The 15,173-nt window shown below is 39.2% G+C and overlaps 1 protein-coding gene across 1 annotated transcript in view; it reads left to right on the top strand.

Annotated features, from left to right (window-relative positions):
- Positions 1 to 13,717, top strand: part of ZDHHC13 (zinc finger, DHHC-type containing 13) — a 19,917-nt gene extending 6,200 nt beyond the window's left edge. The window contains 11 exon segments of the mRNA XM_010018870.1: positions 1,580 to 1,742; positions 2,305 to 2,430; positions 2,732 to 2,869; positions 3,683 to 3,827; positions 6,683 to 6,780; positions 7,816 to 7,878; positions 8,286 to 8,379; positions 9,810 to 9,893; positions 11,229 to 11,386; positions 12,759 to 12,856; positions 13,582 to 13,717. Coding sequence (XP_010017172.1) covers positions 1,580 to 1,742; positions 2,305 to 2,430; positions 2,732 to 2,869; positions 3,683 to 3,827; positions 6,683 to 6,780; positions 7,816 to 7,878; positions 8,286 to 8,379; positions 9,810 to 9,893; positions 11,229 to 11,386; positions 12,759 to 12,856; positions 13,582 to 13,717 — 1,303 coding nt within the window.
- Positions 13,718 to 15,173: the final 1,456 nt, after the last annotated feature.

Here is a 15,173-nt window from a genome sequence, read left to right as displayed (position 1 = left end):
CTCGCGGGAATCCATTGGATACCATTTTCAGAGCGGCAGCAACTGCTGTCTCTCCCTTGGCTGCTGCCTTTCGTCGCAGGCGTTGCCAGTGCACTACAGGTTCATAGTTCGTAGTGTTTGCCGTGTTACTGGCAGGGAACTCATCTCCACTCAGGTCAGTGAGTGGTGGGTCAGCCTGTTGTTGAACAAGAGTTGCAAACCCAGGGAGGTAAGGCGGCGAAGTGGGGACTGGAAATCCATTAGGAGAGCCGTGGCGGAGGACTGGTGCTGCTGCGAAACCCTACTTTCCGAGTCATTTCTTGACGAGTTAGCTGCTGGAGCGGTAGCTGCAACTGCAGCTGCCTGAGCCACATGATCTGTCTTAAGTTGTTTTAAAGAGTCAATAACCAATCGCCAATGTAGTCAGGAGTTTTGTGGTGGTATCGTTGCCCTTGGTGGCTGCATCCCACAAAACTTCTCCCACCTTAGTCCATGTATCTATAAGGAATGCAGTCTGTGCATCTGCTGCTACACCTTTACTTTTAAGCCAGGCAAGTAGCAATGGGAGCGTGTGTTCATCATAGAAAATTCCACGTTTCTCTAGTATTTCCCTCAATAGGCAAAGTATTGATTTTTCCTCTGCAGAAATCTGTGATCCCATCTTTATGTTCCCAGCCGCTCACCTTGTTCTCGGTGATTAGTTGCCCGGGCTGCAGCTCTCGGTCCCCGCTGCTTCTGCTTTTCGTTTGGCTGTGCTCTCCACCAGTCGCTCTAGTCACTGCCATTCTGCCCCATTGTGGAGCGCCATTTGTGGAGCTTAACGACACGGACCCAGAGCATCTTCATGCAGTGAATCACCTTATTGCCTATTGCTCTAACTTTTATACCATTCTAACAACAGCTATTTTTAGCCTATTGCTCTAGCTTTCACGCCATTCTATTTGTAGCCTATCGTGTTTAGTTCCTGACTTATAGTTTGTTGTTTAACACTGCTCGCTCTCTCACAACCAGTCCCAGAATAGCCAGTCTCTTATCTTAATGCTCTCTCCTCCTCAGCCAGGTGTCTTGGTATCTTATGCTCTTTCCTCCTCAGCCAGCTGAGTTGCTCTGCTTAATTGCACAATGTACTTTGTTTCTTCTTTAACTCTTCCTTCTCCAGCCAAGCAGTTACTTCTCTTTGGCAATAATCAAATAGTTTCCATTGTTTCTCACAGTATACAGTATTGTAGAAAGATGCAATCGTAGAATCACAGACAGGTTTGGGTTGGAAGGGATCTTAAAGCTCATCTAGTTCCAACCCCCTGCCATGAGAAGGGTTCACCTACTAGACCAGGTTGCTCAAAGTCTGGTCTATATACAACCTGTGTGTATATATACCTCATGTTTGTTAAAATGGTAAAATAATGTAGTCTGGAGAAAAACCCTGAGGCCAGGTCCTGAATAGTAAACTCAGAATTACTGTTGATAAGCAGGTTCTGAGACAAGGCTTTGTGTATCTGCTGTTATTTCACGGAGAGGAGCAGTGGTTTTTATAAGGTATTCAAAAGTTTCATATCCAATATCTTCTGTCTGTTAACTTTTATACTTTATTTTCATCTAGACCAGAACCCACGAGGTTTCTCTTAAAGTTTAACCCCTCTCTCAATGCTGTAGACAATGTTCAAAAGAACACTGCACTGCATTGGGCAATAGCATCAGGAAATACTAGTGCAGTGGATCTGTTGCTGGAAGCTGGTGCTAGCCTGGACATAAAAAATGTCAAGGTACAATTTCTTTCATCATACTTCGTTCCACAGGGTGTGAGTGTGTACAATGAATGTAAAGAAAAACCAGAGTCCTCTCCACTTTGGGTATCCTTTGCACTGGGGGTTGACTAGGAGGTTCTTAGTTGTTCCCAAAAGGAATTATCACCTTTCTTGTGGTGTGGCTCAAAGTATCGATGCAGAGATTCTTTGCAATGTTCATTAAATGAACAAGCTGAGCCTTTCAGTCACTCTGATTTTCCTTTGCAAACTGTGTTGCCCTCTCTCCCTCTTTTTGTTTATCAGACAGTTTAGTGTTTCAGGTTGTTGGAGACAGTCCAGCAGGTAACTTGAATGGATGCGACCTGAATGCAAGCAACAGTTTTTTGAACTACAAAGCACTGGATTAAGCATGTTAAAACTCTGAATTTAGCTTTTCCTTGACTTAAAATAAAAGGGGGAGGGGCTGGGAAGTAATTGCCCAGTTAATCTTGGTTTTGCTATATTTATTTTTTGCTTCTGTTAAAAAGGAAAGCACTTACGTGTTAAGTGCATAAATAACCAAACATTTCTGTTGTTAAAGGGAGAGACACCGCGTGACCTTGCTTATCAAAGCCTGAATCGCTTCATGGTTTATATGGTAAAAGAGGAAGAAAGAATGAGGAGCAAAAGAAATAATATATTACTGAAAATAGTAGACAAATATGAGGTAATTTCTTAAGTAAAAACTAATGGAATTAAACCTAAAGCATTTTGTGTTTAGAATACTAATACAGCTCAGCTCTTTCTTAACAAGAGGATCATCTAAGGCTTCTGAAAATGGATGCACAAAACCGAAATTCTTTTAAAACGTGTAGCAGTGGTTTGGGTGGGGGGTTTGTGTTGTTTGAGTGTCACCTTAGCTTATCTATATTGAGCCCTTTAGCATTTGTTATTACATTAACTGAGTGCTTTTGAAGTAAGTCCTGGTTGAATATTTCATCATATTTTAACCATGATAATCTTAATAGCTCGTCCTGCTGTTCGCGTCTTCCTTGACATTTATGTGGGCCATAGGATACGTCATGAACTTAAGTTCTGATTCTTGGCTTTTGAAAGGAGGTCTTCTCCTCTTCCTGCTGTTTGGGATGGCTCTGTTTGTGAGGTTTGTGGCTTTTTCTCTCTATACATGTATTTCACTGGCACAGACACCATATAAGGTGTCTAACGCAGTAATTTTTTCAGAGTTTAGTTTCACTTAGCAAAAAAGATGCCTCCTGAGAAATGGTTGCAGAGTGTGTGAAGGATTTAAATAGATGTACTTTTTAGAATGACACAGAAATGGAATGTCTTCAGGTGTGCAAAATAATAGTTTCTCTTCACCAAAAGATTTGGATAAATAACTCTTCTAAACCACTAAAGTGTTGAAGCAGTCCACTAGCTAACTTTAGTGATAGAGTGTTACTGAAAGTTTGCATCCAGTAGACACAGATATCCATGCACAATGCTCAGAAATATGCTTTATCTCAACTTTTCCTTCTGTATTTGTGACACAGAATGAGTTATGATGAACCATTCCCTCCCCTTCTACTCCCCAGACCCCCCAGTGTTCACCTGAGCTGTTTCACAGCTTTCCTGCTTTCTTCAGCAGTTCCTGCAACGGTCTGTGTTCATTGAAATGGCAATGCTGCCAGTGTGCAAATAGACAGAGATTGCACTTTTCACCCAGTGCTACAGCTTTTCTGATATATAATATCAGGCTGGAGTAGAGCACTCATCAGTTTTATTTGTTGCATTGTTAACTCCCTGCACATCTGGCTGAAGAATGCATTTGAGTGAGAACTGATTTCTTTGAGAGATGTGAAGTGTGCTGCACGTGTGATGTTTTAAAAATAACTGAACAAATCATGAATACTCTGTGATGTTATGGTTTAAATATATTTTTTAAATATTTTTTTTCTTTTAACATTATTTTTAGGCAGCTTGTTGGGCTCAAGAATCTAAGGTACCTTCCCACAGCATTTCTGCTTAGCTCCGTTTTTTTGATGTCTGTGACCTGTTTTTTCTGGTTCCTGCCTGATATCCTTTATACTGAAGAAATTCAGTAGAACTCTCCTTAACACTTTTTAATAAACGTAGGCCTCATCATGCAAATAGTAATGAGCAGTGCCAGATAATTCCACATGACTGTTAACATCTGGTAAGACTGATTTACTTCCATTGGGCAGGGGTGTAATAAATTTGACTTGAATTTCAAGTTATATATGGACTAAAAATCTGTACCTTCTTTTATCAGATATTTGTGTACAAATCTGAACTATTTCTTCCTGGAATATCAAAATTAAGGCATTTTTGATATAAACCTGGTTGTCTCTGTTAGCATCTCCATGTGACTGTACTGTATGAGAGTCTCAGTTAGGAAGATTAATGTATTTTGGCATGTGGTGTAACAGGATAACACATGCATTAATAAGAAGCATCTCTTCTTTCTAAAATGACAAGGACTTGACAGTGATATTTGTGCTTCTGCTTTCAAAAACAGCATCCTCGCCTCCAAAAAACAAGGGACAAATTTCTTCAGGTCTCTTCAAAGTAGATCTTCCAGTCTCCTATCCATTCACAGGTTATGCTGCATTCTTAGTGTATGATGAAGTGATTTCTACCTTCCATTTGCTTTATTTCAAGAGGCTTTGCACTGGTTAGTACAAAAAGGTTGTAGTAGTTTACATTTACTTTTCAGTGCCCTGCCCTTATAGAATCAACTAGGTAGGAAAAAACCTTTAAGATCGTGGAGTCCAACCTTTACCCTAGGACTGTCAAGGCCACCACTGAACTATGTCACTGAAGGCCTTGTCTACACAGTTTGTGAACACTTCCAGGGACAGAGATTCCACCACTGCCCTGGGAAGTTATACGGGGGACATCTGTTTATTCATTGGTTAAGTTTTATGAAAAAACCTTTAGGGAGATACTTAGAACTGTAAATAATTTTGTACTAAACCAGCTGTAATTTAGCGCTTCACAATTTTAATGAATTTTTAATTACTTCATGCTTTAAGTGGCATTTTCTTTTGTATTGTTCCCAATTAAGATGTCCTTAATAGAATTATCAGGATTAACTTGGATGAACTGATCAAGTATATTGCCTCTGGGGATACACACATATGCTTGTCTAAATGAAAATCATTTTATTCAGGGCTGCACTGTGAAGTTTTAAGGTTTTCTTGGTGTCATATAAATGGAAAGGAGAACAAATTTCAACAGTAAGGGGGTTGAGTCAGACACTCTGCTGAAGATAGGAAGCAGAGCAATGTTCTTGAAGGTCTAACCAGAGCTTGGTGACATGGGCAAGAGGATAGTTTTCCATTTCAGTATCCAGCCCTTTTCCTTATGAATGTGTTTTCCTTCTGGAACTGGTTACAGATTTGAGTGTTATAAAATTGTTCAGTATTTTAGTTAGCTGTATTTTATGTCTGTCAAACTGTTCCTCTAGACTGAATGAAAATCCAGCCACTCTAATTAAGGACTTCTCTCAGCCCTAACACAGCTATAGGTCTGCTAATATTCAGTGCCAGTATGTCATAATTTATCATGTAGGTTTTAATTAGAGCTGTTTGCAGTATTGTTAGTTCATAAGACAAAACGACCCTGAGGTTGCAGAACTTGATCTTTAAGAGTTATTCACATTGTGTGGTTATACAGTGATTGAGAGGTCACTGGAGATGGAATCCAGGCTTGGGCGCTCTGACTGCTCCTTGGTGGCCTCATGGACTGTTCTTTAGCAGTCTGTGCTCTCAAGGTCAGTGCTGGGATTTAACTGGTGTGAAATTTGTCCCACTCCACATTCCTCTGTTGCTGTATAGAGACAGTTAATCTTGACATATTCTGCTTTCACCTGACATACAGATGTTTTGAGTACCTAGTGTAAAAATCATGTTCCTAATGACTGTGTATCCTCCCCCATATATAATAATTTGTCTGCTAGAGAAGTTGTGGCAAATAACCATACTGAATTTAAATCTGCTTCTCTGGAGTTCATGAGAGATGAATTCCCTCCATAGCCTGTAATTAAAACATTCAGCCACTGGGTAAAAGCAAATGGTATGTAACAGGAAAAATGTCTAATTAGACCAGAAGTTTGTCATTTTGTCGTCATGGCACGGGGTGCCCAGAGAAGCTGTGGCTGCCCCATCCCTGGCAGTGTTCAAGGCCAGGTTGGACGGGGCTTGGAGCAAACTGCTCTAGTGGAAGGTGTCCCTGCCTGTGGCAGGGGGTTGGAACTGGATGAGCTTTAAGGTCCCTTCCATCCCAACCATTCCAAGATTCTATGGATTTTGTAGTATATTTGTGAGGGAAGGAGGATTCCCAGTAGCTGTCCCATTACCTTCAGAAGTGTTTTATCAGTGTGTGCTTGGTATTTTGAGTGACAAAGGTAGTTCCAGGATGATTTCCAGTTGCATCTTTCTGCCTGAGTTTAGTCAGTGGTTTTAGCTAAAGCATATGAGAGGGCAGGACCTAGAAGGGCCTGTTTAGTGACTTAGGGGTGTGAGTCAGCCAAATCTTACAGCTGCTGGAAGCTCAATAACTATGCTTGTCTGATTGTCTGTTTGATTGAAACAATACCAAACTTGAGTGAGAAAAAGAAGAAATTGAATTCACTTTGTATCTGTGAAATATTAAAAGGCAAAAATCTGCACTCTGCTAGTGAGAATGAAAGGGAGCTATATTGTGATGCCGGTTTGTACAGTTGTAAAAGTCTTCTCAAGTGCTCAAACTGGACAGAGTATTCAACTTCTCCAATATGATGGCCTCTGAAGGACAGAGAGGATCCTACTATAAAAGTGAAATTCATTCTTTTCCTTTTTGTGTGTTGCTCATAAAGTAACAAACTAATTGTAGAGTATTTTGTTTGACAAATAGCAGTGTTAGAATATATTCCTTAACCTGAATATTACATGGAACAGATAGAATTCCTGAAATCACTGTCATGCTAAGCGTTGTGGGTCTTCTTTATTATTTCTATAAAACTTGGAGAACCGATCCTGGATATATTAAGACTTCAGAAAAAGAAAGGAAAGAGGTAGGTGACTTCATAAAAATGAAGGGAAGGGCTCACCTGGTGCAAGAGATAGTTGATTTGGTTGCCATCATGTGCAGCTTTGTTAGTCTTGAAAGCAGTGAAATACTCTCAAGGGTTTTTTAGCAACAGCATTGAACCACATAGATAGTAGATAAGGTCTCCTCCTACTGCTTGTTTCCTTATCTTCATAATCCTGCCTTAATGGCCTTGCTTCCGTTTTACTGAAATGTGACCTTTGGCCAAACATTGTAAAGAGCCACTGGTGTTATCTGTGATAGAAATTCACATAGAACTTCACTTCGTAAATATCAATTGTGAATGGGTGCCAATCCAGTTGTCTCAGGTTAGCAAGAGATATTCACGATGCTTTCCTACAACTCTCCATGATCATAAGACTGGAAATTTCTAGCTCAAAGGCTAGAAATGACTTATATTTTGTTAGATGCTTCAAAGATGCATATAATGTTTGGGTTTTGTGCTTAGGCATTACATAAATGATGTGCTATTTCCTAGCTCTGTCTTAGAATGGCAAAAAGAAATCGGTAGGGATTTTGGTATTTGGTCTCCCCAACTTGTGGATTAAGTAAAGTACTGTGTTTGTGATCTCAATACAAGAGGTTGTATTTCTTCAGATTGCCAGGGAGAATAAACTGCAATTTGAACTTGTTGCCACAGGACTAGTAACCATTGTCTACCTAGTACACATGAAGGAACAGTAAATATAGCAGCTCTCCTCATCTCTCTGAGGTCTGGTTGACTGTATCTTAAGACCATCTCATTTTGGAGAATACTTCATCCACATGACTGATTAATTTTGGCAACAGAGATAGTTTTGTGGATAATTCTGCATGGGGGAGGTTGTATCAGTCTTTGCTGTTTGGTGTTTCTCATGGACCTTTTTAAACAGTAAGTACTTATTCCCATCAATGCTTGGCATTCAAAATGCTGATGATCTGCAAAAGGCCAAATGTAAAAATCTTCAGATTCCCCTGGAAATGTGATCCACATGCAAGCACAAACTACTTTGTCTTTCAGAACATTGTAGCTCTTGCAGAAGCAAATTGCTTGGACTTCAGAACATTTTGCACATCATGTCTTGTAAGTGAGGCTTTGGTATTTGTTTCGGTTTTGAACCTGGCTTTTACTCAGTACTGCTATAAAAAGCTTTCTTCTCATTGCTTGTCATGCAAGTGTTAGATGCATGGTTTGTTCTGTGTTATTTAGATTTCTGTTTTTACAGTGCCAAAAGAGATGCTTTGATATCCTTGGACTCTAATCCTGATGAAATAATTATTTCCATTTATTTTTTTGTTAGGTGAGAACTATAAATCTTAATTTATGTTGTGTGTTGTGAGGTCTGTTAGAGTATGGAATATATGTTTGCTATACAAAATAAATGTATGTTATAGAGTACAAAATATGATGGTGCCCATGAGAAGATGCTCTAAGCTTTGAGTGAAATAGATGCGTTTGCTATGACTGTTCTTTTCCTTCCCCTCAACTAGGTAAGGAAGCCTTTGAGATCTGTGCATTGCCTTGCTTGTGATTCATGTGTAGCCAAATACGATCAGCATTCTCTGTGGACTGGACAGTGCATAGGTGAGAGGGTTTGTTTTATCAGAAAATGCTACATATTTAGAAAGTTGATGAAATAACATTTTATCTCCTGAGACAGAGAGCACACCTCATGTAAGAATACGCAGTTGATACTGAAGGGCTCACTAATAGGTGCCAGAGGGAAATTAGATGATAGAGAGAAAGGCAACTGTAATTATTAAAGGGATGGAGTGGTCTGCCTAAGAGTAGAGACCAAAAAGTCTGAGACTTCTCCTTTTGAGAGCAGGAGTAACAGGAACAACAGGAAGCAATGAAAATGGTGGCTAAAGTGAATGCAGAACTGGTTTTTGCCAAGCACATCATACTAGGGAAGGCTCAGTGAGAATAGTATCTGGATTTAAAATTGGTCAAGGGAAAAAAAAAAGTGTCTTTACATGGCAGGCAGTGGAAATTTGGAGCTTTCTGCTGTAAGGGTTTGCAGATACAGGCAGTATCAGAAGGTTCAGAAAAGGATTAGACAAATGTTTGGACAGTGTGTCTAAAAGCTACTAAAAGAACTAGATAAATATTTACACTCTGACATTTTAACACAGAAGCTGTGGATGAGTAGAATGAGGTGTAGAAAGTGGCCAGGCTTTTGTGTCCTCCTGGACTAATGTTGTCCATTGTCACTGTTAGAGACGGTGCAGTGGAGCAGCTGGACCATTTAACTCTGTAGAGCTCTTTGTTTTGGTGTTTTTTGAGAAACCCCCTCTTTCGTAGAATCAACCAGGTTGGAAAAGACCTTTAAGATCAAGTTCAACCTTTACTGCAGCACTGCCAAGGCCACCACTAAACCATGGCACTAAGGGCCTCGTCTACACGGTCTGCAAACGCTTTGAGGCATGGTCATTCCACCACTCCCCTGGAAAGCAACCATTTTCTTCCTTTCTGTCTCATTACTGGTGATGCGCAAGACAGAAAGGTTCAAGTTTTACATCTGTAGCAATATATTTTTAGCATTTTGTTGCCCATTGCTGTTTTGCAATGTTAAATACTTGAAAATACTTATACATGGTTGGCTATAAGGTGGTGACGTCGTTCTGATGCATTATTTCCAAATTTTGAGGAATACTGGTTGTAATTTAAAGGAAAATGGTTGTATATCTTCATGTAACAGTTTCTCTGACAGAAGTCTGTGCTTTTCATGCCTGCGTTTGCAGTTCTGAAGTGCACAAAGGTCAAACAATTAAATTGGAACAGCTTAGATTTTGGAACAGCTTAGATTTTTCAGTCATATGAGACAATTGTAGATGCATGGTAAGAGCTATGGTTGCATAATTAGTCCTCATCTAGCTAAAACAGCTAAAGGCAATCTCTGAAGAAGAAACAAATCTGTCTGCCTTTTTATTCCTATGAACTTAAGGGGAAATGCAAATACTGCTGAATTTTAGAAAGTCAGCCTTTCTTTTTCTATCTTGTCTCAAATTCAGGCATTGGGAACCATCGTTACTACCTGCTGTTCCTGTCATTCCTAACTATGACCGGTGTCTGGGTGCTTTACGGAACTCTTCTGTGTATGTATCCATGAATTTATTTCAAGTTACCTTTCAAAGACGTGTGTATGGTCTTTAATTTTCAGTATTTCATTTCCAGCAAGCGTAATGATACTTGCACAAATAATACTGTATTTCAGCAGTGCTGTTATCTTGTAATTCTGTCTTTAAATGAAAATACATCATATCTGAGTCTTTGGTCAAATGCGTGATTACGTGTGTGTCGACTAAGAGCTACTATACAGCTCTAGTGGGATGTCTGTTGGGAAATACAGTATCAGGAAGCATTTTTCTTAGATGAAATAGGGAAGCTGCATGGAGGAATGTCACATTACAGTTTCTAGCCTGGATAACCTTCACTGCAATGGAAAATAAGTTTGTAAATGCATCATTGCGAAGGCTTTATTGATTTTCTTATTTGGGAATACCTATATTGAACACTTGCCAAAGTTTCTTTCTTTTTGTTTTTAAGGTAGTGATGACTTTGAAAAGAGCTGTCTATTTAACTGATAAATCCAAACTGGAAAATTGAGACATTCCTTGGAGAGAGTAAAGCCCTTAGAATGTGGTTATACAGCTAACCTTTTAAGTAAAAAGAAGTTCTAAATTTTATTTTATATTACTTCTCATTATATTGAAATGAAGCAGTGTTCAAGATAGAGTGAAGTGAAGCAGCTGTTGCGGTGGAGAACACAGGACACTTGAGTGAACATGTGTTGCTTTCCTGTCAGTGGTGGTCTTATATATGCAAAAAGCATATGGTTTTCCTCTACTTCCCATGAGTGCAGGAACATGGGAGGAAAACTTCTTCGTTGTTCTACTGACACAGAGGCGAAAAGAAGTTGCTCTGCTCCTAGTTTCTGGGGTTTTTTTAATAGGTTAAATGCCTATGTGGTAGGCTTTAAGTATCTCTTAGGAAGTTTACAGAAGGTGGGGGTTCCAGTTTACATCTCCTTAATAGTGGTAAATGCTGCTTTCTTGGCAGTGTCACCATCATGTCTTCTTTTGTTGATGATGGTATTAAAGATAAATAAGTTCTTCTCCTAAAATTACAAATGAGCATGAAGCAAAATTTCAGACGTCTTGACAATGAGAGGTGATGACTTCTTTCAATATAATATCAAAGTGTACATAGTCAGTGCCTTGAATGTTCAGTCTGTGAGTTATGAATACATAATGTAGAGATTATACAGTCAGAATAGCAAGCAGTCAAAATCTGCTTTGAAGTGGGAACGTGATCTATTAAATATGGTATTCTAGATCATATTGCTGTGTAATATTAATTCCATGCAAACAATCTTTGTTCATTTCTTAAGTGGCCTAAAAACATAATTAACTGATTATTCATCTTGCCAGATTGGACAAGTCATTGTCCAACAAGTTATCATCAAGATGGAGCATGGATGTACTTCACACAGATAATCTGTTGTTCCCCATGGGTTTCCTATATGTTTGTACTGGCCTGTTTTCATACTGGATGGGCTTCATTGTGGCTGACTGTTCAGCTCTATCAGGTAGTACTTTGTTTCAGTTTCTGCTTCTCTCTTTAAGAGTCATCATATTAACACTTTTCCCTATCTGATCTGCTCTCATAAAAACTTTGTGCCTGCTTTCCTTGATTAATGAATGTCACGTCTAGGTGCTTTCCTTAAATCTCAGGGCAGTTCTTTAAGTTTCACGGGTACTTGTGCATTCAACATTCCCATGTTAAAAATAGGATCACAGTCTGCAAATCATTCTTATCACTGAGTTCTGGGTTTGCTACTCATCAAAATTTCCAAAACTGTAAAGACTTCTTTAAAGATATTTTACTAATAGAACATGTATTACTGCCCCCAAAATGGCACACATGCTCGATAAGACAATTAGCCTGAATCAAAAATCCCATGGCAGAACTCAGCAGTGCATTACACTGTATTAAATCCCACTGCTACAATAAAAAGATGAGCTGGATTTTATCCTGGTGAGGACTGTCAAATTTCTTGGCGATGTTGTTCTCAGAGAGCACTTGGCTACGCAAACAAGATGGAGAAGAGCTGTCTTGAAACATGTAGGAAAGAGCTTGTTTAGCAGCTTTTAGAAAAGATGTGTCATCTGAATATGTGTTAAGCATTCTGAGCCAGAGCCTTTTTTTTCCATTGTGTTTAAAAAAATATCCACAACTTGCAATGCGTACTGCTAGATGTCTGTAATGTCCATGCTGACCTTACATCCTGTCCCTTGCTGAGATACCATGCTGGAAAAGGATCTAGGTAGGATATTTACAGTTAACTACCATGTTTTGTGCACAGTCATTTGTAAATGTACTGCTTTATGATAGTGTGGTATTCAGCCAAAGACCCTATAAGATTTTGCTAAGAAAATAAGAAAATGGAAGAAAGAATAGGCAAGCAAATATGCAGAAAAAAAACTTCCTTCATTTTGTGAAGCTTAATAAAGAAGACATGGAATCAAGAAAATGCACAAGTTGAGTCTCTGACATCTGCTTCATCTTTTTTGCTAAGCTACTTGATTTTTCTGGAGGATCTTCCTTTGCCAATTTGCGTGGTAGATTATAGACAAAATCTGAGGAGATAGGTGTTTAATGGCTGTAGATCTTATGCTTCTGTAGACATCTGTGAAAGTACAGTCTTTACAGTCATCCCAAATAAGCTTGCTGCCTCAGCAGAAGTGCTAATGTTACAGCTTGCTGGGTTGTTTTAGTCCAAGTGGCATACTTTTCAAAAACATACTTTTCAGTCATTAATTATGGCAGTAGTTACTTATTTGTTAGCTATGCAAACCTCTTCCTATCCCTCCCTTCCTAATAGTAGCTTTTGGTATCACCAGAATTTGAATTTGTGATGTTCATGTTTTAACCGAGTTTTACATGTTCCTTTTGACAAGATTGCATTCTTGGGATTGACGTCGCATGAAAGAACGAACCTCCTGCTGCAGAGAAAATCTTCTAAGCATGCTGTTTCGCTCAGGAGAACTCCATACAAGTGAGTATTCATGAAGAGCATGTTTTAAACACGTTTCAGTACGAATTTGCTTCACTGTTTCATAAAAGTGGTGTTCTGTGGATGTGCTGGTGATGCCTGTAGGAATTATGCTAAGAGGAAGGAGTGGACCTCATTTGCCTTGCTGAGAACTCGCTTTGCCCTGGGAAATAAACAGCCAGCATAAGAGCTGCTCAGCTTCTTTCTGAATGGCTGTGTATATAGGAAAAGGAGGTGCCAAAATCCATCCATAGCATTCATCAGTAGACACCATTTTGGGGGATGAGGGGATGTTGTCCTTGAATTTGTTCATCAATCTCTGTGTGTGAGCTGTAGGTTTAGAAAGAGAATTAAGGTGTGAAGTGGCTCCTTTCTGCCTTCTCTTGCAGTATTTAGTTCAACAGAGAAACCAGTACCAAGGTTTCCTCGTTATACTAGGAGTCTGTGTTTCCTCATGTATGGTAGCGGATGAGATCTTACTAAACACCAACTTTTAAATATTTGAGATGAACTTAATCTGTTCTCACTCTATAATGTGATAAAGGTTGTAAAAGTTCAACAAAGGAATGATGGTCAATGGAGAACTGTGCTTATGTTTCTTTTCCCAGAGCTGTCTTCATTGACAGCCTTATATCTGTCTTACGTACTGTCTTATGGTGAATGTGTGTTTTTGATGCTTGCAGTCTTCTTTTGTTAGGTTTATTAATGGGTATTTCTCTCCTTTTCAGTCTTGGATGCTTCCAGAACCTTGCAGACTTTTTTCAGTGCAGTTGCTTTGGTATGTTCAAACCCAATGTAGTTGACTGGACCAAGCAGTACAACGTTTTTTATCTGGCAAAGGAGAAAACTGTTCATTCTGTATGAAGCTTTGCTTAATTTCTGAAACCGTTGAGCTGAAAGCTAAATAAAACTGGATATTTTATTAATTTTTACAGATTCTTCTGAAGTTCCTTGTATTTATTTTTATTATTGTTTAAAATCTTGCATAAGCTACAGCAGGTTTGTATATGAAACAATCACTATATGTCTGTGATGCATAGTTTGAACTGAAACTATTTGAAATTTTATGTGACTAACAGTGTTTTTTTTAAGGTAAGTTTATAGGGTGGAATTTCAAAACCATGTTGTGGTAGCCTTTGCTTTATTTTGCGGATAATAAAAGAAAATTATATTTGTAAATGAGGGGAATGTTCATATTAAAAAGAAAGTTACAGTTGCACTATAATTTTATTACTGATGTTGTGAAAAACTCTTTTAAGTATTTGTATTTGGAGGGTTTACATGTAATAAAATAGATCTTTCTTGCTTCTAAGTGTGTTTTTACAGACTGAAATAGATTCAATGGATTTGTGACCAGTGAGGTATGTAAGAACAGGTAGGCACAAAGCACTAAGAACGAACCTGATTTTTGCCTCCTGTTTTGCATGTATATTATGCCCTGTTAGCATATGACCATAGCGTATGATACGTTGATGGTGGATAAAGGCAATGTAGTCCTGGGTTCAGCTGTAACAGTAATTTTTCTCCTTAGTAGCTGGTGCAGTGCTGTGTTTTTGACTTTAGTCCAGGAACAACGCTGATAAACACACCAGTGCTTTTACTTGTTGCTCAGTAATGCTTACTCTGATCAAGGACTTTCTCAGTCTCATGCTCTGCCAGGGAGGAGGGGAAGCCAGGAGGAAGCAGAGACAGGACACCTGACCCAAACTGGCCAAAGGGGTATTCCACACCACAGCACGTCATGGCCAGTATAGAAACTGGGGGGAGTTACCCGGAAGGCCCAGATCGCTGCTCGGGTCGGGCTGGGTATCGGTCTGCAGGTGGCGAGCAATCACATGGTGCATCACTTGTGCTTATTGTTTTCCTTTTCCCCTTTTAATTTCATATTCTCTCCCCTTGTTATTTCCCTTATCATTATTATTATTGGTGCTAGCAGTAGTAGTTTTGTATTATACCTTAGTTACTGGACTGTTCCCGTGGGATTTACATTCTTTCAATTCTCCTCCCCATCCCTCCGGGAGCAGGGAGGGGAAAAAGCAGGGAGTGAGCGAGCGGCTGCGTGGTTCTGAGTTACCAGCTGGGCTTAAACCGCAACAAATGTATACAAAAAGAGTGATTTCTTTTTTTTCCAGCTGCATGCATAGATCTTTAATAAATAGATGTCAGCCATGTTCCCCAGAAGGGCAGTGTGGATTTGAGTGTAAGTCAAGGTAGGTGATAATGAAAACCAGCAGGGAAACAGATCAAGATCAGAAAAATAAATACCATCTAGAATTGGCAACACTAAAGAACTGCAATGAGGTGCAATTCCTGTAGTTAA

The sequence above is a fragment of the Nestor notabilis genome, unplaced genomic scaffold (assembly GCF_000696875.1).
Source record: "Nestor notabilis isolate BGI_N333 unplaced genomic scaffold, ASM69687v1 scaffold957, whole genome shotgun sequence".
NCBI lineage: Eukaryota > Metazoa > Chordata > Aves > Psittaciformes > Psittacidae > Nestor > Nestor notabilis.
The sequence above is the reverse complement of the archived record's forward strand: the minus strand, read 5'-3'. Positions and strand labels throughout refer to the sequence as shown.